The following is an 18590-nucleotide window of genomic DNA, read 5'->3' as shown; positions in this document are numbered from 1 at the left end:
AATAATTTATCTAAATGATATGAAAGAAAGTAGCAAGCATGTTGAAACAAGTCTGTGCATGTTGTCTCAAGGTTACTCATGCACAATTGTGGCTCAGTGCGAGTCTAACATTCCAAGAGACAGGATGTCAGGAGAATCCTCATGCAAATCAAGTAAGACACTGCTAGATTTGGAGCACCATTCAGTGATAAAATTTCTCACAAAAGAAGGGAAAAAGCCAAAGGAGATCCATGAATGCATGACTGCAGTTTATGGTGAGTCTGCCCAATCATCCTACAAAGTAAAATTTTGGAGTAAGCAGTTTAAGTGGGGTAGAGAGTCCATTGAAGATGACCCTCACACTGGACAGCCTGAGGAAGCAACTTCCACAGAAATGTGCAAGAAAGTTGAGGATTTAATTTTGTCAGACAGACAAATTAAGGTTTCCTGAATAGTTGAAGAAATGGGCATCTCGGGAGGTACAGTTTTGAAAATAATTCATGAAAAGTTGGGCATGTCCAAGGTTAGTGCAAGATGGGTTCCAAGAATGCTGATGTCAGAAGGCCACGAGGATCCAGTGCTGTCAGGAGAACTTGGAGATGCTCCATGAAGACCAAGTGAATTTTTTTTCATCGTTTGGTGACTTGGGTCTATCACAGAGATCCTGAGTCCAAAATGGAGTCAATGCAGTGGAAGCACAAGTCATCCTCCACCCTAAAAAAGTTCAAGACAGAGAAATCTGCAGGCAAAGTCATGGCAACCGTCTTCTGGGATGATAAAGGACTTTTACTTCTGGAATTCATGCCACACAAGATAACCACAAGCAGGGAGAGTTATGCCAACACAATGATGACTTTGCGGGAGTCAATCAAGGAGAAGAGATGAGGAAAGCTCACAGTAAGGCGTGCTGCTTCTTCACAATGGGCCGGTGCACATGTCACAACAATTACAGGCTGCCATCTGAGAATATGGGTTTCAGCAGCTGAATCAGTCACCCTACAGTCCTGACTTGGTTCCCTTGGATTATTTCCTGTTCCAAGTTTTAAAGACAGTGGTTTTCAAGTGATGAAGATGTCAAGGAAGCTTGATCTTCCTGGTTTGAAGGTCAAACAGAAGAATTCTTTTCAAAGGGGTTAAAGCCCCTCGTAACACATTAAAAAAAAAAATATTACAGTGATTTTTAAAAAATTATTTACACACATTTTGATTTTGTACAGAAAAAATTTAAAAAGTGTTAAAAAGGGTAGATGACTACAAACAAAGGCAAGCACTTGGATATCTGAAAATCTCTTGTCCCATTTGGTTAGGGACTTCTTACTTTATTGGGGGGAGCCTACAATTAAATCACTGAATACCTCTTCTGCAATTTAACAAAGAACGGAGGGAAACTAATCATTCAACTTACCTCAGAGGTTTAAAATACAGTGGTGCACCGGTTTGCGAGTGTTTTGCAAGACGAGCAAAACATTCGCAAAATCGGCGCCTCGGAAACCGAGCGTGCTTCGATTTGCGAGTGCCCCCCCCTGTGAACCGGCACCCCCCCCCGCCGCGACCTGAGGTCCCCCCAACCCACTCGAACCCTCTTCTTACTTTGCTGTAGCCTCCACAGAGGCACCAGGACCAGCATGTCCTGAGCGTGGTGCCGGTGCCTGAAGATCTGCTTCCTGTGCTGGGCCTTAAGCATGTGCGCATGCTCAAGGCCTGAGGGTTCACATCGAACGTGGACTCTCACGTCGAATGTGAACTCTCAAGGCCCAGCACAGGAAGCAGATCTTCAGGCACCGGCACCACGCACAGGATATGCTGGTGCTGGTGCCGCTGTGGAGGCTACACCAAAGTAAGAAGAGGGTTCGAGTGGGTTGGGGGGACCTCAGGTCGCGGCGGGGGGTGCCCGATGGCGGCGGGGGGGGGGGGGGGCGGATCGCGGGGGGAGGGTGCCGGTTCGCGGGGGGGGGCCTTTGGGGGGAGCAATGCCGGTTCTCGTGGGGGGGGGGGGGAGCCTATCAAAGCGAGTTTCCATTATTTCCCATGGGGAAACTCACTTTGATAAACGAGCATTTTGGATTACGAGCATGCTCCTGGAACGGATTATGCTCGTAATCCAAGGTACCACTGTACTGGGATAGCATATCTATTACAAAGCAATCTACAGTTCTGTGTCGAACAACCCTCTTCCCAAACACTAGGCCATGAAACTGTCCTTTTCAAGAAAAGAGTTCTCTTCCCTCCTCCCCTGGGGAATAGCTGGATCAGTGGGCACATGGCAACATTTTATTCTGTTGCACACACTAAATACAACTCTATGGAAAATTTCACACTATTATTAGTAACTCTCAGCTTACATCATGGTAACAGCAAGGCCAAAGGACAATGTAAGCATTTCCCACACTTTACGAGGGCAGTTTGAAAAGTTCGGTAAAAAAGCAAGTTAAACAACATAGCATCAAGGGAGGAAAGTTTCCAAAGCTTGTCCTAATTCGCAACATCTTCTCCACAGAGCACACAAACATACGAGGCAGTTGAAAGATCCCAAATTTCTAGTTAGTTTTGCCTCACTTTTTTGTTTTTGGCAAAGAAATCCTCACTATTGTACAAAAATTAGACTAAAAAAACCCATTTGTTTTATATATTTGGTTTAATAGAGGATGATCTCATCTGAACCAAGATGTTGCACCAGTCTCTTATCTGATTCTAGATCAGAACTATTAACCATTTCTCAAGGGCCTAAAACTGTCTTCGAACACCTTAAAAATCCCGAATATACTGCTCGACTAGTTTGTAAGCAGGGACTCTCTCGTGTTTATCTGTACATCTAGTAGTGCTACAGAAATAAGTTAGAGAAGAAAATGCAATTTTTTCAATACACTATTTTAGCTCTGGCCAAAATCAACAGTTTTATGTAATTACTATTCTTCTCTAATTTAATAGAGGTAACTCTCAAAAGCTAACAATAGATGCATTAACCCCCTCTTTTACTAAGGTGCACTAGCCGATTTAGCGCACGCTAAACACTAATGCGTCCATAGAATAACGGACGCATTAGCATTCAGCGTGCCTCGGTAAAAGGACCCCTAAGCTATTCAGATAATGTACAATGCAGTACTGCTTACAGCTTGTCTGTGGACCTTTCTACATAGGAAAGCTCACGATGTTACACAAAAAGTAGCAATTTAATACATGGAGAAGCTGTCACGCCCAAAAAGAGATGTAAGGGAAACAGTAAAAGCATCAAAGTTCTTCACCATTCAGATACTCAAACCCACCCTCTGTGCTGTCTGAGCAGGAGGTCCCAATTGCAGTGTCCCCACTCCCTGCGGCACTGGAACAGCGATCAAATCGACTCTGAAACTTCCCAGATATAACCGGAGTCTGCCAATCGGTCGCCAAGGAACTTCTTGCCGCTGCACTGGAATCTGAAACGGACACGGACACAAAGGCACAAACAAGACACTGAAAGAACACAAAATTCTCAGCTGGTTGCACTCTACTTTAGATTTTGACCTGATCTTAACGGCTTACCTGTTCGACTTGCTTGCTGGAATTTTGCATCCTGGTACCTCTCAACAGTGGCCATTGCTGCAACCTGTTGCAGAAATCATCATGAGCAGATACCACAATCCCGGCAGCAGCACTTCATATATCTATTTAAATCTGATATACAGTAGACTCTCTGTTAACTGGAACTCAAGCAACCAGAAAATAAAAATCTAAGAAATACTGTATTACTTTAAATAAAAATGAAAATAAAATCAATTTCTGGCAGAAATTTAAGAGTTAACTTGGCATGCCACACCCGAGTACATCCAAGCTCAGTCTGCCACATGTCCGGTAGTTTGTCTGGAACAGTTTATGGTATGACATAGTATTAGCTAGGCCTATTTTTAATAGCAACTCTCAAGCATCTATCAATCCCCATAGGTGCCAGTTAACTGAGGGCTCCTTTTACAAAGGGCCTTAACGCGAAGAATAGTGCACGCATTAGCCACTACCGCCTCCTTTTGAGCAGGCAGTAGATTTCCAGCTAGTGCGCTAATCCAGTGCGTGCGATGAAACCGCTAGCGCGGCTTTGTAAAAGGAGCCCTGAAAGTCTACTGTAGTGGCATTTGTACAAGATCTCAGGAGAGTTTAGATGGAACAAATCAAAAACACAACAAATGGAGTGGTCATGTCAATATCCATTTTATTCCTTCTCAATCCAAGGAACTCCTCCCCCTAACCCAACCAAAGAAACCACCCAAGACTAGAGGTATATAAAAAGCTTGCATTAAATACAGAAAATGTTTTTCTCATTATTTTATTTTCGTAAGAACATAAGTACTGTCATACCAGAACAGAACAAAGATCCATCAAGCCCAGTATCCCGTTTCCAACAGTGCCCAATCTAGGTCGCAATACCTGGCTGATCGCAAGAGTAAAACTGATTTTGTGCAGATTATCCTAGGAAAGAAGCAGTGGTTTTCCCAATTCCATCTTAATAATGGCTTATGGACTTTTATTTTAGGAAATTATCTATTTTTTTAAACCCTACTAAGCTAACTGCTTACAAGGAGGTGCTGAAAAGTTCACAGCCCAACCAACCAACTTCCTAAATTCTGAGCGTTGTTTTGCCACTGTAGCTGAAAAGTGTGTTATCTTATTTCGTTAAGTGCCAATTTGAGAAACAAAATTCTATGTTTTTGACATTTTTCAAATCAGTGATTGAACCATATCTATCTTATTCTCTTCTTGGTTGGGCTGAGAACTTTCCAGCACCCCCTCGTAAGCAGTTTGGCTAATACTAGTAAATTAGATATCAAAGCGGGTCCGCTTTAGCATATTTTAGAATCAGAGTAACTACTGCATGTTTCCAAGCCAGAGGAACAATACCTGTTTCCAAACTGCGATTTACCATACAAATCAACAATGGCGGCAAACCATGTTTGGGAACCAACAACCAGTTTGCAGGAATCTGATCTATCGTTGATTTCCACTTAAGTTTACCATTAAGTAGTTTTTCAACTTCCATCATGGAAACTGGTTCAAAAACAGACCATTTGTTACCATCAATCAAATTTTGCTCTCCTGTTCGTAATACTGGAGTACTGGTTGCCAAATCAATGAAGCTGTCTGCACAATGTGCGGCGGCAGCGGCGAAAACGGCGAACAGAATGCTAGCAATGATTAAGAAGGGGATCACGAACAGATCTGAGAAGGTTATCATGCCACTGTACCGGGCCATGGTGCGCCATCACCTGGAGTACTGTGTCCAGCACTAGTCGCCGTACATGAAAAAAGGGTACAGAGAAGAGTGACTAAGATGGTTAAAGGGTTGGAGGAGCTGACGTATAGCGAAAGATTAGAGAAACATAAGAACATAAGAAATGCCTCTGCTGGGTCAGACCCGAGGTCCATCGTGCCCAGCAGTCCGCTCACGCGGCGGCCCAACAGGTCCAGGACCTGTGCAGTAATCTTCTATCTATACCCCTCTATCCCCATTTCCAGTAGGAATTTGTCCAATCCTTTCTTGAACCCCAGTACCGTACTCTGCCTTATAACGTCCTCTGGAAGCGCATTCCAGGTGTCCACCACACGTTGGGTAAAGAAGAACTTCCTAGCATTTGTTTTGAATCTGTCCCCTTTCAACTTTTCCGAATGCCCTCTTGTTCTCTTATTTTTCGAAAGTTCGAAGAATCTGTCCCTCTCTACTCTCTCTATGCCCTTCATGATCTTGTAAGTCTCTATCATATCCCCTCTAAGTCTCCTCTTCTCCAGGGAAAAGAGACCCAGCTTCTCCAATCTCTCAGAATATGACAGGTTTTCCATACCTATTATCAGACGTGTTGCTCTCCTTTGAACCCTCTCGACTAATGCCATATCCTTCTTAAGATACGGCGACCAATATTGGACGCAGTACTCCAAATGCGGGCGCACCATCGCCCGATACAACGGCAGGATAACTTCTTTCGTTCTGGCTGTAATACCCTTTTTGATTATACCAAGCATTCTATTCGCTCTCTTAGCGGCCGCTGCACACTGTACCGACGGCTTCATTGTCATGTCCACCATTACCCCCAAGTCCCTTTCCTGGGTACTCTTATTCAATAACATCCCTCCCATTGTATAGTTGTACCTCGAGTTTCTGCTCCCCACATGTAATACTTTACATTTTTCAATGTTGAACTTCATCTGCCATTTCGCCGCCCATTCTTCTAATTTGTTCAAGTCCCTTTGCAACTTCTCGCAGTCCTCTGTAGTCCGAGCTCCATTAAATAGTTTGGTGTCGTCCGCAAATTTTATTATCTCGCACTTCGTTCCTGTTTCTAGATCATTTATGAAGATATTAAATAGCAGCGGCCCGAGCACCGAGCCCTGCGGGACACCACTCGTGACCCTCCTCCAGTCGGAGTAGTGACCCTTCACTCCTACCCTTTGTTTTCTACCCTCCAACCAGTTTCTGATCCATCTATGTACGTCTCCTTCCACCCCATGGTTTCCGGAGTAGACTTTCATGGGGCACCTTGTCAAAGGCTTTTTGGAAATCTAGATATATGATGTCTATGGGGCCTCTTCTCCCTCGAGCAGAGGAGATTGAGAGGAGATATGATCGAAACATTCAAAATACTGAAGGCAATTCGCTTTGCACCCTCTCCAAGGTAGAAAGAACAAGAGAGCACTCTCTAAAGTTAAAAGGGGATAGATTGCGTACAAACTTAAGGAAGTTTTTCTTCACTCAGAGAGTGGTAGAAAACTGGAACGCTCTTCCGGAATCTGTCATAGGGGAAAACACCCTCCAGGGATTCAAGACAAAGTTAGACAAGTTCCTGCTGAACCAGAACATACGCAGGTAGGGCTAGTCTCAGTTAGGGCATTGGTCTTTGACCTAAGGGCTGCCGAGGGAGCGGACTGCTGGGCACAATGGACCACTGGTCTGACCCAGCAGCAGCAATTCTTATGTTCTTATGTACTAATTTCGCCTTCTGCACTTCTTTTCTGCACCTCTTTTGTCTCCTCCAAATATGTTTCACCCTACTGACTTGAGATATTTCTACAACCACAATCCTACATGAAACCATCCCATGTTCTTCCACCTCGTTCTAGGCCATAAAAGACGCCTCAGAACAAAATTTTCCCTTACTTCCCTTTAGTTATTTCATTGGGAGTAATGTATTCCTCCTTTGTCTTAGCTAATGCCCACAGAAAAATAAATCATCTCACAAAAACACCACATGTACTTAATCATCTCAACAAATATCACAAACTCTCTAGGAACAGTCTCCCGGAAGAGGTGGTGGAAAGAGACTGTGTCTGAATTCAAGAGGACCTGGGATAGGCACGTTGAATCTCTGAGAGAGAGAAAGATAATGGTTATTGTGGATGGGCCATTTGCCCTTTATCTGCCGTCATGTTTCTGTAAAGAAAGCATCAGAATGGAACAGTATGGTTCTGCAATCTTATGTACAACATATGTGGAACCACCATCTTTATCCGAGAATTTAAAATAAATGTAAGGATTATAGCAATGTATCTCACACTGTGTGCCTCCTGAGATTCCAAGTGTGCTCCGGCATACTGAGGAGGAAGAGAGCCGTCTGCCAGCTGACTTCCCTACACGGTACAGCGCCAGCACTGCCCGATTCGCCGAAGGCCTGCATGTTTCCCCCTTCTCTCTAGTGTCCTCCGTCTTCCCCCTGGCCTCACCTTTAAAACTAATTACAGCAGCCTGCAGAGGATCGCCAATAGGTAAAATGATTTTATTTTCAATATAGTGATTGAAATGTGTCAGTTTTGAGAATTTAGATCTGCTGTGTATATATGAAAAATGAATGGAAAAAATTGCATTACAATTAGTAAAGGGATCTAGGGCAGAGCTTGGGTGGGCCTAGGGAAGTCTGTGTCTTAGGGCCCATCTGGAGGGCCTCTGCACATGCGGAAGTCGATGTGATGATGTCACGCATATGCGGGATGTCATCACGGCAACGTCCGTGCACTTCTGGGTGCCTCAAGCCGTGGCCACTACCTTTAGTGTGCCCTGGCTCGAGAAAGTTTGAGATACACTGGATTACATTGTGTTATTTCATGCTCTTGAATGTATAAAGCAGAGTACAATTAAAATTCTCACGACAAATACATGATTTAGCAATATATCAATTACACTATAAAACAGATCAAAATTAAGAGTATAAACATGGCTACAATCCTAAGAACAAAACTTAACTAAATTAAATTAGTGACAAAGATAGCTTATCAACTCTAGTTCTTCCTCCAGATTTGCTGTCTACAAGATACAAATTAGAAACTTAAGCTTTTAAGTTTATTCCGTATAGAGTACAATATGCCTAATGATGATGCCATCCAACCAGGATCAACTCTGCAAGAGGCAAAACATATTTCAGAGCTCAATTACCTACCAAGAATAAACCAGCAGTATGGAAAACCTACATACTTCTCCAAAGACTCTGCTACCAACTATAAATAACCATTCTAAGAGAAGGACTACACCATGTATCCATCAGCAGAGCAAAACAAAACTCTGTAGGAATACACACAAACAAGGCCAACTTTTCTCCTTACTTGTGGTTTTTATTAAAAATCAACTCATACTTTTAAATACTGTATATAAATAAACATGCATAATGCAGCCTCAGTCGTACAAAGGGACATTTCAAAACAACCCAGGAACTTTAAAACCTTTCATGTTAAGATGGCAAAATATCTCAACACCAAGGATTTATTATAAGCTACTAGCTGATGCCCCGGCGTTGCACGGGTATTTAATTATAGCAATAACACTGTAAATGGATTCAAATAAAGATACTTTATAGTGGTGAATGAAATTATTTTTTTACAGCTTAATAAAAAGTACAATATTCAAATTAAATTTTAAATATTTGAAAAAATGAATACAATACAACTAACGCAAAACGTGATTATAAACAACATTTTTAGTTTCACCTCCTGGAGCAAGAACATATAAATTCTTGGGTGAACCCACCCTTGAGCAAGCAACATAGAGTTGTGGGCCACGAGACCCCCAGAACATATCACCCCAGGTAGTGAGGGATCTGCATACCAAGTTTCGTTCAAATCGGTCAAGCCGTTTTTGAATTACAGTGAGAATGGCAGCTTTTTACATTTTTTCCATTGACATGAATGGGTGAAATCCGATTTTCTGTTTGTAGCTCCGCCCACGTGTGTAGGTGGGCCGCGAGACCCCCAGAACATATCACCCCAGGTAGTGAGGGATCTGCATACCAAGTTTCGTTCAAATCGGTCAAGCCGTTTTTGAATTACTGTGAGAATGGCAGCTTTTTACATTTTTTCCATTGACATGAATGGGTGAAATCCGATTTTCTGTTTGTAGCTCCGCCCACGTGTGCAGGTAGGCCGCGAGACCCCCAGAACATATCACCCCAGGTAGTGAGGGATCCGCATACCAAGTTTCGTTCAAATCGGTCAAGCCGTTTTTGAATTACAGGGAGAAAGGCAGCTTTTTACATTTTTTCCACTGACATGAATGGGTGAAATAAGAGTTTCTGTTTGTAGCTCCGCCCACGTGTGCAGGTGGGCCGCAAGACCCCCAGAACATATCACCCCAGGTAGTGAGGGATCTGCATACCAAGTTTCGTTCAAATCGGTCAAGCCGTTTTTGCGTGATCGCGGCACATACACACACACACATACATACCTCCGATTTTATATATATAGATAGATATTGCTTTATGAGCTTTTCATTAGCAATCTACCTGTCCCTCATTACTCACTCCCTACCTTTCCCTTTAAGAATGTCATTGGAATACTTTGGTGTTTCACTTCTATATTCTGAAATTGTCATCTTTTGCTCTTACTATCCTGACCTTCCAAAGCCAGTAAAAAAAAAAAAAGTGTTCCAAGTCCAGGGGTGGTCAATTTGCAGCCCATGAAACCATGGGAAGAACACACAGAGAGCGACCCACACAAATGTCACTAACCAAAGTTTTGTTGCCAGTGGAACAGCAAAAGGATAGAATGGGACAAAACGTTTTTGACACTTAGCAATTGTTGGAAAATCATAAATAGACAATTCTAATTTATGTTCATTCATTGTTGGTAATTATATGGTGCTGCTATTAATTTTCTGTGTGCAGCCTGCTAGGAATAGTACAGGTACAAGGTCCTTTATGCAAAATTCCAAAAACTGAAAAGCTCCGAAAACCATTATTTGACACTTCATTTATGTTTGAAGGTATTGCTCCAGTTCCATAATTTCAGACATTTTATTTATTTATTTAAAAATTTCTATCCCACTTATCAACTAAGCGGCAGGTAATACATACATAAAAGTAACAAACATTACCTATCAATTAATACATCCGCTATAATAAAACTCTTAGCACGCACTTCAAACTCCGTGCATCTGTGATCCGTGCCACCGCATGCGCAGTAGAAGGAGCCTGTGGCGATTTGCGATGTGTGTGGTGGTTTCCCCAGTGGCAGTGGGTGACGCGTGTGGTGGTTTCTCCAGCTGAATAAAGAGCCTGCGGCGGTTTCCCTATCGCTACAAGGCGGGTCCTGGCAGAGCTGCTTCAGAAAACACGGGAGACTTATCAGATAAGAGCAGGGAAGGGGTGCTGTTGGACCTGGGGGGGGGGAGGTAAAAGGAAGGGAGAAGGGCTACTGCTGGAAAGGGGGAGCAGGGTGCTGCTGGATAGGGGGGAGCAGGGAAGGGGTACTTCTGGACAGGGGGGAGGTAAAAGGAAGGGAGAAGGGCTACTACTGGACAGGGGGAGCCGGAAGCAAAGAAAGAGAAAGAAAGGCCTCAGCACCCCATTGTGCTAAAAGTTTACACATCTATTCTAGCACCGATTAATGTAACGGGCTTAAACATTAGTATCAAATAAAAACTTCAAGGAGAACCATCATCTTATCTTCAACTCCATATAGGGATACTCTGTTAGCTACCTGCATTTAGATGATCAAGAAAGGAAGAATCTCACAAATAACAATTTCTTGAAAGACTTAACATCTGTACAAGTTCTCAATGTCCCTTTCATTGAGTTCCAAAGTCTCGGGCCTGCCACCGATACACGTTTGTGTTTGAAGTGCTTAAAGTTTGCCTTATTTTGAAATAAAAAAAAGTCTGATGGCAATTTCATGGTCTGTCTTTTTTGGACTTAACTTCACCATTCTAAAATCTGAAATTTTCCAAAAACCTAAATATGCCTGGATAAAGGACTCTTGTACCTGTAACGGCATTTGTCTGGCCCACTCCTGTGTCAGACCAATAAGAAAAAAATATCATTATCTTTTCTTCTATTTCATTTTTATTTATTTACCTAATTCCCAAAACGCAGGAATGGAAAACTAAACACATCAAAGTACAAAACAAAACCCAACCCCAATCCTCTCAAAGAATGATTATTAAAATAAATAAAGGGCAACCACCACAACAGACCACGTCAGTTAATAATCCCCATAAGCTTTTACTCGAACGAAAAAGTTTCCAGACCCCTTTTTAAAAAAAAATGTAGCAAAAGCTACCTCTGCGCACAAATCAACTGGACAGGTGGGTTTCAAAAAGTCATCGTGCACGCGAAAGAACAGAGCGCGCTGCAGATTCAGGACCTACAGAGCTTGCGCTTTTGTAACCTAGCAGAACAGGAAGGACCAAAAGTAAGGGGTCTTTTACGAAGGGCTCCTTTTACTAAGGTGCGCTAGCGTTTTTAGCGCACCCGGGAAATTACCGCGCACGCTACGCTTCTAGAACTAACGCCAGCTCAATGCTGGCGTTAAGGTCTAGCGCGCGCTATTCCGCGCATTAAAGCCCTAGCGCACGCTTTCCTGCGCATTAAAGCCCTAGCGCCCCTTAGTAAAAGGAGCCCTAAGGGCGTGCGCTAAATCAGTTAGCGCACCTTAGTAAAAGACCCCCATAGTGAACAAGGAGGGGGGGTCATATAAAAATAACAGAACTGAATATACAACCCCGCTTAAGGAGAACAATTCAGCTCAAAAAAAACATTCAATCAGTTCAATGGGTCATTGTGGCATTGTTGTTATTTGCCCCTCCCCCACTCCCCCCACTCAGCTGCCGCCCCAGGCGCCGGTCCTGCCAGAAAGCACAGTTACTTACCGTAACAGGTGTTATCCAGGGACAGCAGGCAGATATTCCCACACATGGGTGACGTCACCGACGGAGCCCCGCAGCGGACAGCCTCGAAAGCATCTTGCTTGAAGATCTCGAGCTTTCGATTGCTGCATCGCGCATGCGCGCGTGCCTTCCCGCCCAAACTAGGGGGCGCATCTCCTGAGAGGATCCTCAGTTCAGATACCAAGCTAAGAAGCCAACCAGGGGAGGTGGGAGGGTTGTGGGAATATCTGCCTGCTGTCCCTGGATAACACCTGTTACGGTAAGTAACTGTGCTTTATCCCAGGACAAGCAGGCAGCATATTCCCACACATGGGTGACCTCCAAGCTAAATCAAAAGGGAGGAGGGAAGTTGGCAATTTAAGAAAAAAGATTCTGTAACACAGATTGGCCAAAATGGCCATCCCTCCTGGATAAAGTATCCAGACAATAATGAGAAGTAAAAGTGTGAACCGAGGACCAAGTGGCAGCTTTACAAATTTCCTCAATAGGAGTTGATCTGAGGAAAGCAACCGAAGCCGCCATAGCCCTGACTTTATGGCCCGTTACTCGACTCTGTAGAGGAAGACCAGCCTGAGCATAACAGAAAGAAATACACGCAGCCAACCAGTTGGAGATAGTACGCTTCGAAACGGGATGACCCAATCTATTTGGATCAAAAGAAATAAAAAGTTGAGGAGAACTTCTGTGAGGTTGAGTACGTTGAAGATAGAAAGCCAACGTACGTTTACAATCCAAAGTATGCAAAGCCGCCTCACCAGGGTGAGAATGTGGCTTAGGAAAAAATACGGGTAGAACAATAGACTGATTGATATGAAAATCAGAAACTACCTTAGGTAAGAATTTGGGATGTGTACGGAGTACCACCTTGTCATGGTGAAAAACAGTAAAAGGTGGATCCGAAACCAAAGCTTGTAACTCACTAACTCGACGAGCTGAAGTGAGAGCAATCAAGAAAACAGTTTTCCAAGTAAGATATCGAAAATGAGCCAAGTCAATAGGTTCAAAAGGAGGTTTCATCAGTTGAGCCAAGACCACATTAAGATCCCATACCACAGGGGGAGGTTTGATCGGTGGATGGAGATTAAAAAGACCTTTCATAAAACGAGAAACTAGAGGATGTGCCGAGAGTGATTTCCCCTCTAAAGGCTGATGAAAAGCAGCAATTGCACTAAGATGAACTCTAATAGATGTGGATTGGAGACCCGACTGGGATAGATGAAGTAAATAATCCAAAACAGAAGCCAAAGAAGAAGAAGTTGGCTGAAGATTATGAGTGGAACACCAAGAAGAAAATCTGGTCCACTTTTGACTATAACATTGACGAGTTGACGGTTTTCTGGAAGCCAGAAAAACATCCTGAACAGACTGAGAAAATTCAGCAGAATCCATCAGGTGGAAAGGAACCATGCTGTCAAATGAAGAGACTGCAGGTTTGGATGAAGTAAGGATCCCTGACTCTGAGTGAGCAGAGAAGGAAAAACTGGCAGAAGAAGAGGTTCCTTGATGCTGAGTTGCAGAAGAAGAGAGAACCAATGTTGTCGGGGCCACCGAGGAGCTATGAGAATCATTGTGGCATGATCCGACTTCAATTTGACAAGAGTTTTGAGAATCAGAGGAAAAGGAGGAAAGGCGTAAAGGAACTGATTCCTCCAGTCTAGTAGAAACGCATCCGCCTCGAGACGAAGAGGGGAGAAGATGCGGGAACAAAACAGAGGAAGTTTGAAGTTGTTGGGTGACGCAAAAAGATCCACCCGAGGAGTCCCCCATCGGTTGAATACTTGACGAAGTGTGGGGGAGTTGATCGTCCATTCGTGAGGTTGAAGCAGACGACTCAATTTGTCTGCAAGGCAATTCTGAATACCCTGAATATAAACGGCTCGAAGAAAGATGTTGTGTGAAATCGCCCAATGCCACAACTTCAGAGCTTCCTGACACAGAGGATGGGAACCCGTTCCCCCCTGTTTGTTGACATAATACATTGCTACTTGATTGTCCGTCCGAACAAGGACTACTTGGTCGTGAAGGATGTGAAGAAAAGCTTTGAGAGCCAGAAATATCGCTCTGAGTTCCAACAGATTGATATGACATCGACGATCTGTGGCCGTCCATAATCCTTGCGTACGGAGACCATCTACGTGGGCTCCCCATGCGTACTCGGACGAATCTGTTGTGAGAACTTTCTGATGAGGAAGATGGTGAAACAGCAAACCTCTGGAAAGATTTGAAGAGAGCATCCACCAGCGGAGAGACTTCTTTAAAGAAGGCGTCACCGTTATATGGCGAGAAGGAGGATCTAGAGCTTGCTGCCATTGGGATGCCAGAGTCCACTGAGGGATGCGAAGATGTAGTCTTGCTAAAGGAGTCACATGTACTGTAGATGCCATGTGACCGAGAAGGACCATCATTTGACGCGCTCTGATAGTTGATAGGGAAGTTACATGATGACAAAGGTTTAAGAGAGTATTCTGTCGATTGAGAGGAAGAAAAGCTCTCATGCGGATGGAATCCAACACCGCCCCAATAAATTGAATCGATTGAGTTGGAACTAAGTGAGATTTTGGGAAGTTGATATGAAACCCCAGACTTTGAAGAAAAGAAATAGTCTGAAGGGTCGCTTGCGTAACCCCTGAACGAGAAGGGGCTTTTATAAGCCAATCGTCGAGGTAAGGAAAAACTTGCAATCCCTGGGCTCGAAGAGCCGCGGCTACCACAACCAGACACTTGGTGAAGACCCGAGGAGAGGTTGCTAGGCCAAATGGAAGAACCTTGTATTGAAGGTGAAGGTTCCCCACCTTGAACCTGAGATATTTGCGAAAATTTGGATGAATAGGAATGTGAGTATAAGCCTCTTTGAGATCCAGTGAGCACATCCAATCCCCTTGATCCATGAGGGAGTACAGGATCGGGAGAGAAAGCATGCAAAATTTTTCTTTGACTAGAAATTTGTTGAGAGCTCGTAGATCCAGAATGGGTCGCAAATCCCCCGTCTTCTTTGGAACCAGGAAATATCTGGAATAAAACCCCTGGTTGCGTTCGGGAGGAGGAATTTCCTCCACTGCTCGAAGGTGAAGAAGAGCTCGAGCCTCCCGAAGAAGAAGAGGGAGTTGCGAGGAACTGGAAAGACACTCTCTTGGAGGGTGATCTGGAGGCACCTGAAGCAGGCGCAGAGAGTATCCCTCTCGGATGATCGTAAGGACCCAAAGGTCCGATGTAATGGTTTCCCAGACAGATGAAAAAAGGGAAAGACGACCTCCGATTGGTAGGGAGGAATTTGGATGCAAAGAGGTTGGAATGCTCATCACTGGACCGTCAAAAAGACGGAGCTGTTTTGGTTGGAGCAGGTGTCTGAGGCTTTTGAGGACGTTGTTGTTGTGGCCGTCTAGGTGGAGGCCTAGAAAAAGCCGGTGTGGACTTCATGGGGTAACGACGAGCTGGAGGTCTGTAAGCTCTAGTCAGAGAAGGTTTTGGTTTCGGACGAATCAAAGAGGCGAAGGAACGCTCATGCTCAGAAAGCCTTTTAGTAGCTGCTTCAATAGAGTCATCAAAGAGCTCAGAACCTTGACACGGCAGGTTTGCTAAACGATCTTGTAAGTTGGGATCCATATCTACAATCCTGAGCCATGCAAGACGTCTCATAGCCACTGCAAATGCCGAGACTCTGGAGGATAGCTCAAAAGCATCATAAGATGCTTGCAACATGAATAGACGTAACTGAGACAGAGATTGAATAATGTTTTTATATTCAGAAAGGCGTTCTTTGGGCCAGTCTGGGCAAAAAGATGACAACTGCTTCAAAAAATGATTAAAATATGAAGTAAAGACATAGTTATAATTCAAAATTCTATTTGTCATCATAGAATTTTGATAAAGTCTGCGCCCAAACTTGTCCATAGTACGCCCTTCGCGTCCTGGTGGAACTGTTGCAGACACCTTAGATGGGTGAGCCTTCTTCAGGGAAGATTCCACCACTAGGGATTGATGAGAAAGTTGGGATTTCTCAAACCCTTTACATGGAACAGTACGATACCTAGACTCCAGCTTCGATGGAATAGCTGTCACAGAATAAGGAGTCTCCATGTTACGTAGAAACGTCTGCTTCAGCACCGGTGTCATGGGTAGACGTAAAGTCTCCTTAGGAGGATGAGAAAGTTCCATATCCGCAAGGTATTCAGGCGTGTATTTTGAATCAGAATGTAAATCAATATTAAGAGCCTGTCCCATGTCGAAGACAAATTTAGCAAAAGAAGCAGACTTCGAGGTCGAGGCTTCCTCAGGAGAAAGAGAACGAGAACGATGTGTCACTGAAAAAGATGGAGAAGCCTCGCGTGAATACTGAGATAGAGGCTCAGATTCAAGATGTAAAGTGATGGAAGATGTTCCACTGCCTGTCAGAGGAGGAGTGGCTGAATGTTTCCGCTTAAGGCTCCGAGTCGGAGAAGTGCGCGGAGTACGAGGTTTAGTAAGAGGAGATTTTTCTCGAGACAAATGCCTCGAAGGTGGTGTCCTCGACCTCGAATGCCTCGACGATATTGAAGAGGCAATGGTAGTATGAGCTTTAGAAGTAATATCAGAATGCTTCGAGCTCTTTGTAGAGGTAAGCTTCGAAGATCGAGACCTGTGCTTCGATCGAGGTAATGCTTGTTTAGCTCCATGTTCAGACGAGGAGTCTGACGAGGAAACCCTGGATCGAGACCTGCGACGAGGAGATCGCCGAGAGGGTGCCGATTTATGCTCAGGCTGGTGTTGCGCAGACAGAGTCGAGACCGGTACCAACTGAGCCACTATTGAGGAAATTTGCGTAGTCAGAATTGACTTCAGCATATCCTCAAACATGGGGACGGAGACCAAAGGACTCGGAGTCACAGGAGGTCTCGTGCGTTCCAAGGAGGGCGACCTCGATCGAGAGTATTCCCTGGACTTGGAAGCACGTTTTGAAGGTCTGGAAGACGGAGTCAAACCTGGGGCCCCAGGCTGAATGGAGGTAGACTCTGTCGGCTTCTTAGAGATGGTACCTGAAAAGGAAGCAGGAGACTTACCCCCCAATCCAGGCTTCGAGGACATCGTCGAGGCCTTCGAGGCCGAGGACCCGGAGGTCTTCGAGGCCGAGGCCTGTCGAGGAGGCGAGGTCGAGGTTTTAGTACTCGAGGTTGGTCCCGGAGTCGAGGATTTAACAGATGCCTCGACCGAGGCCACAGCTTTTTCAGGCTCCATACGAGGAAAAAGCTCCAAAAATCTGTCGCAGCGACGTTTAAAAGCACGAGGTTGAAGAGTGAGGCAGCGAATACAATCTTCGGGGCGATGAGTCGACCCAAGACAGATCATACACCGACTATGTGGATCAGTGATGGAAATAGTTCTACCACACTGATAACACCTTTTAAACCCGGTAACAGGCCGGGACATAGATAGGACAAAGTCCGTGTCGAGAACGGAGAAGAGAGGCCTAGGCCTCAATCTTCTAACCCGACGCTAAAGAAAAACCAAAAGATGTATCTTTTTTTTTTTTTTTTTTTTTTAAATAAAATATAAGTAGAAATAGAATTACGAACACAGCGACCGAAAACAATAAAGAGTACTCAGCCGCGGTGAAGAGAAGGCACAACGCTACGGGAACCAAGTCGACAAGTCTTCTCGGCTCCGCGGAAAACGTTGAACTGAGGATCCTCTCAGGAGATGCGCCCCCTAGTTTGGGCGGGAAGGCACGCGCGCATGCGCGATGCAGCAATCGAAAGCTCGAGATCTTCAAGCAAGATGCTTTCGAGGCTGTCCGCTGCGGGGCTCCGTCGGTGACGTCACCCATGTGTGGGAATATGCTGCCTGCTTGTCCTGGGATAAGCACAATATCGCGATACGGCGCGAGAGTTCCAGGACATGGGCGACAAAACCGTAACCGAATACCGCCCCCGCCCACCGAGTTCACGTTACGCAACTCTCCCTCCCAACAAAAAAAAAAGCGATGAACCGTTCACACGTTCCTTTCTCCCCCCCCCTCCACCCCAGGCCTCGTTACCTGCCGCGACCCGCAACAGCCACTCACACCTCCGCCGCTTAACCGTTACCGCTCGAGACGCCGCCACCGCGCAACCGTCACCCGCCTCCCGGAGGCCCAGCTTTCCAATCGGCCGCTCAAACTGCCCATCATCCAGACTGCGATCTCCCGTTGGTCGGCGGTGTTGTCTGTTTCCGGATTCGCTGGTCGCCAATTGGCAGAAACCCTGGACACGGCTCATTCCGCAGGCGAATCGCGCTCCAAGCTCCGCCCACTAGCGCAGCCCCTTTGCTGGTAAAAAGACACCATGCAACTAATACGCTAATTTTATGGACCCGCCTAGCGCTAAGCACGTATGCGCATAGAGGCTGCATGCGTAAATGCGCCTAGTCTTATAAATTAGTGCGAACAGATAGCACTTATATCTCTGCATTCTTAGAACTGTCCTTCACTTTTTTCAGCAATGACAAAAGTCGAATTTAACAAAAGAAAAGAATCGAATTAATATTTAGCAGCATG

General features: G+C 44.8%; 1 protein-coding gene across 3 annotated transcripts in view; it reads right to left on the bottom strand.

Moving 5' to 3' along the window:
- Positions 1-18276, bottom strand: part of CEP85 (centrosomal protein 85) — a 114796-nt gene extending 96520 nt beyond the window's left edge. Inside the window, exons 1-3 of one of the 3 annotated variants that reach the window (XM_033957477.1) lie at positions 18093-18273; positions 3499-3630; positions 3243-3392 (exon numbers count right to left, since the gene is read on the bottom strand). In XM_033957477.1, coding sequence (XP_033813368.1) covers positions 3243-3392; positions 3499-3553 — 205 coding nt within the window. In that variant the 5' untranslated portion in view covers positions 3554-3630; positions 18093-18273. Of the gene's footprint in view, positions 1-3242; positions 3393-3498; positions 3631-18092 lie in introns of all 3 variants that reach the window. The other 2 variants (XM_033957476.1, XM_033957478.1) reach the window with 2 other exon arrangements.
- Positions 18277-18590: the final 314 nt, after the last annotated feature.

This window comes from Geotrypetes seraphini, chromosome 8, assembly GCF_902459505.1.
Source record: "Geotrypetes seraphini chromosome 8, aGeoSer1.1, whole genome shotgun sequence".
Taxonomy (NCBI): Eukaryota; Metazoa; Chordata; class Amphibia; order Gymnophiona; family Dermophiidae; genus Geotrypetes; species Geotrypetes seraphini.
This window is presented reverse-complemented; position numbering and strand designations above follow the sequence as displayed.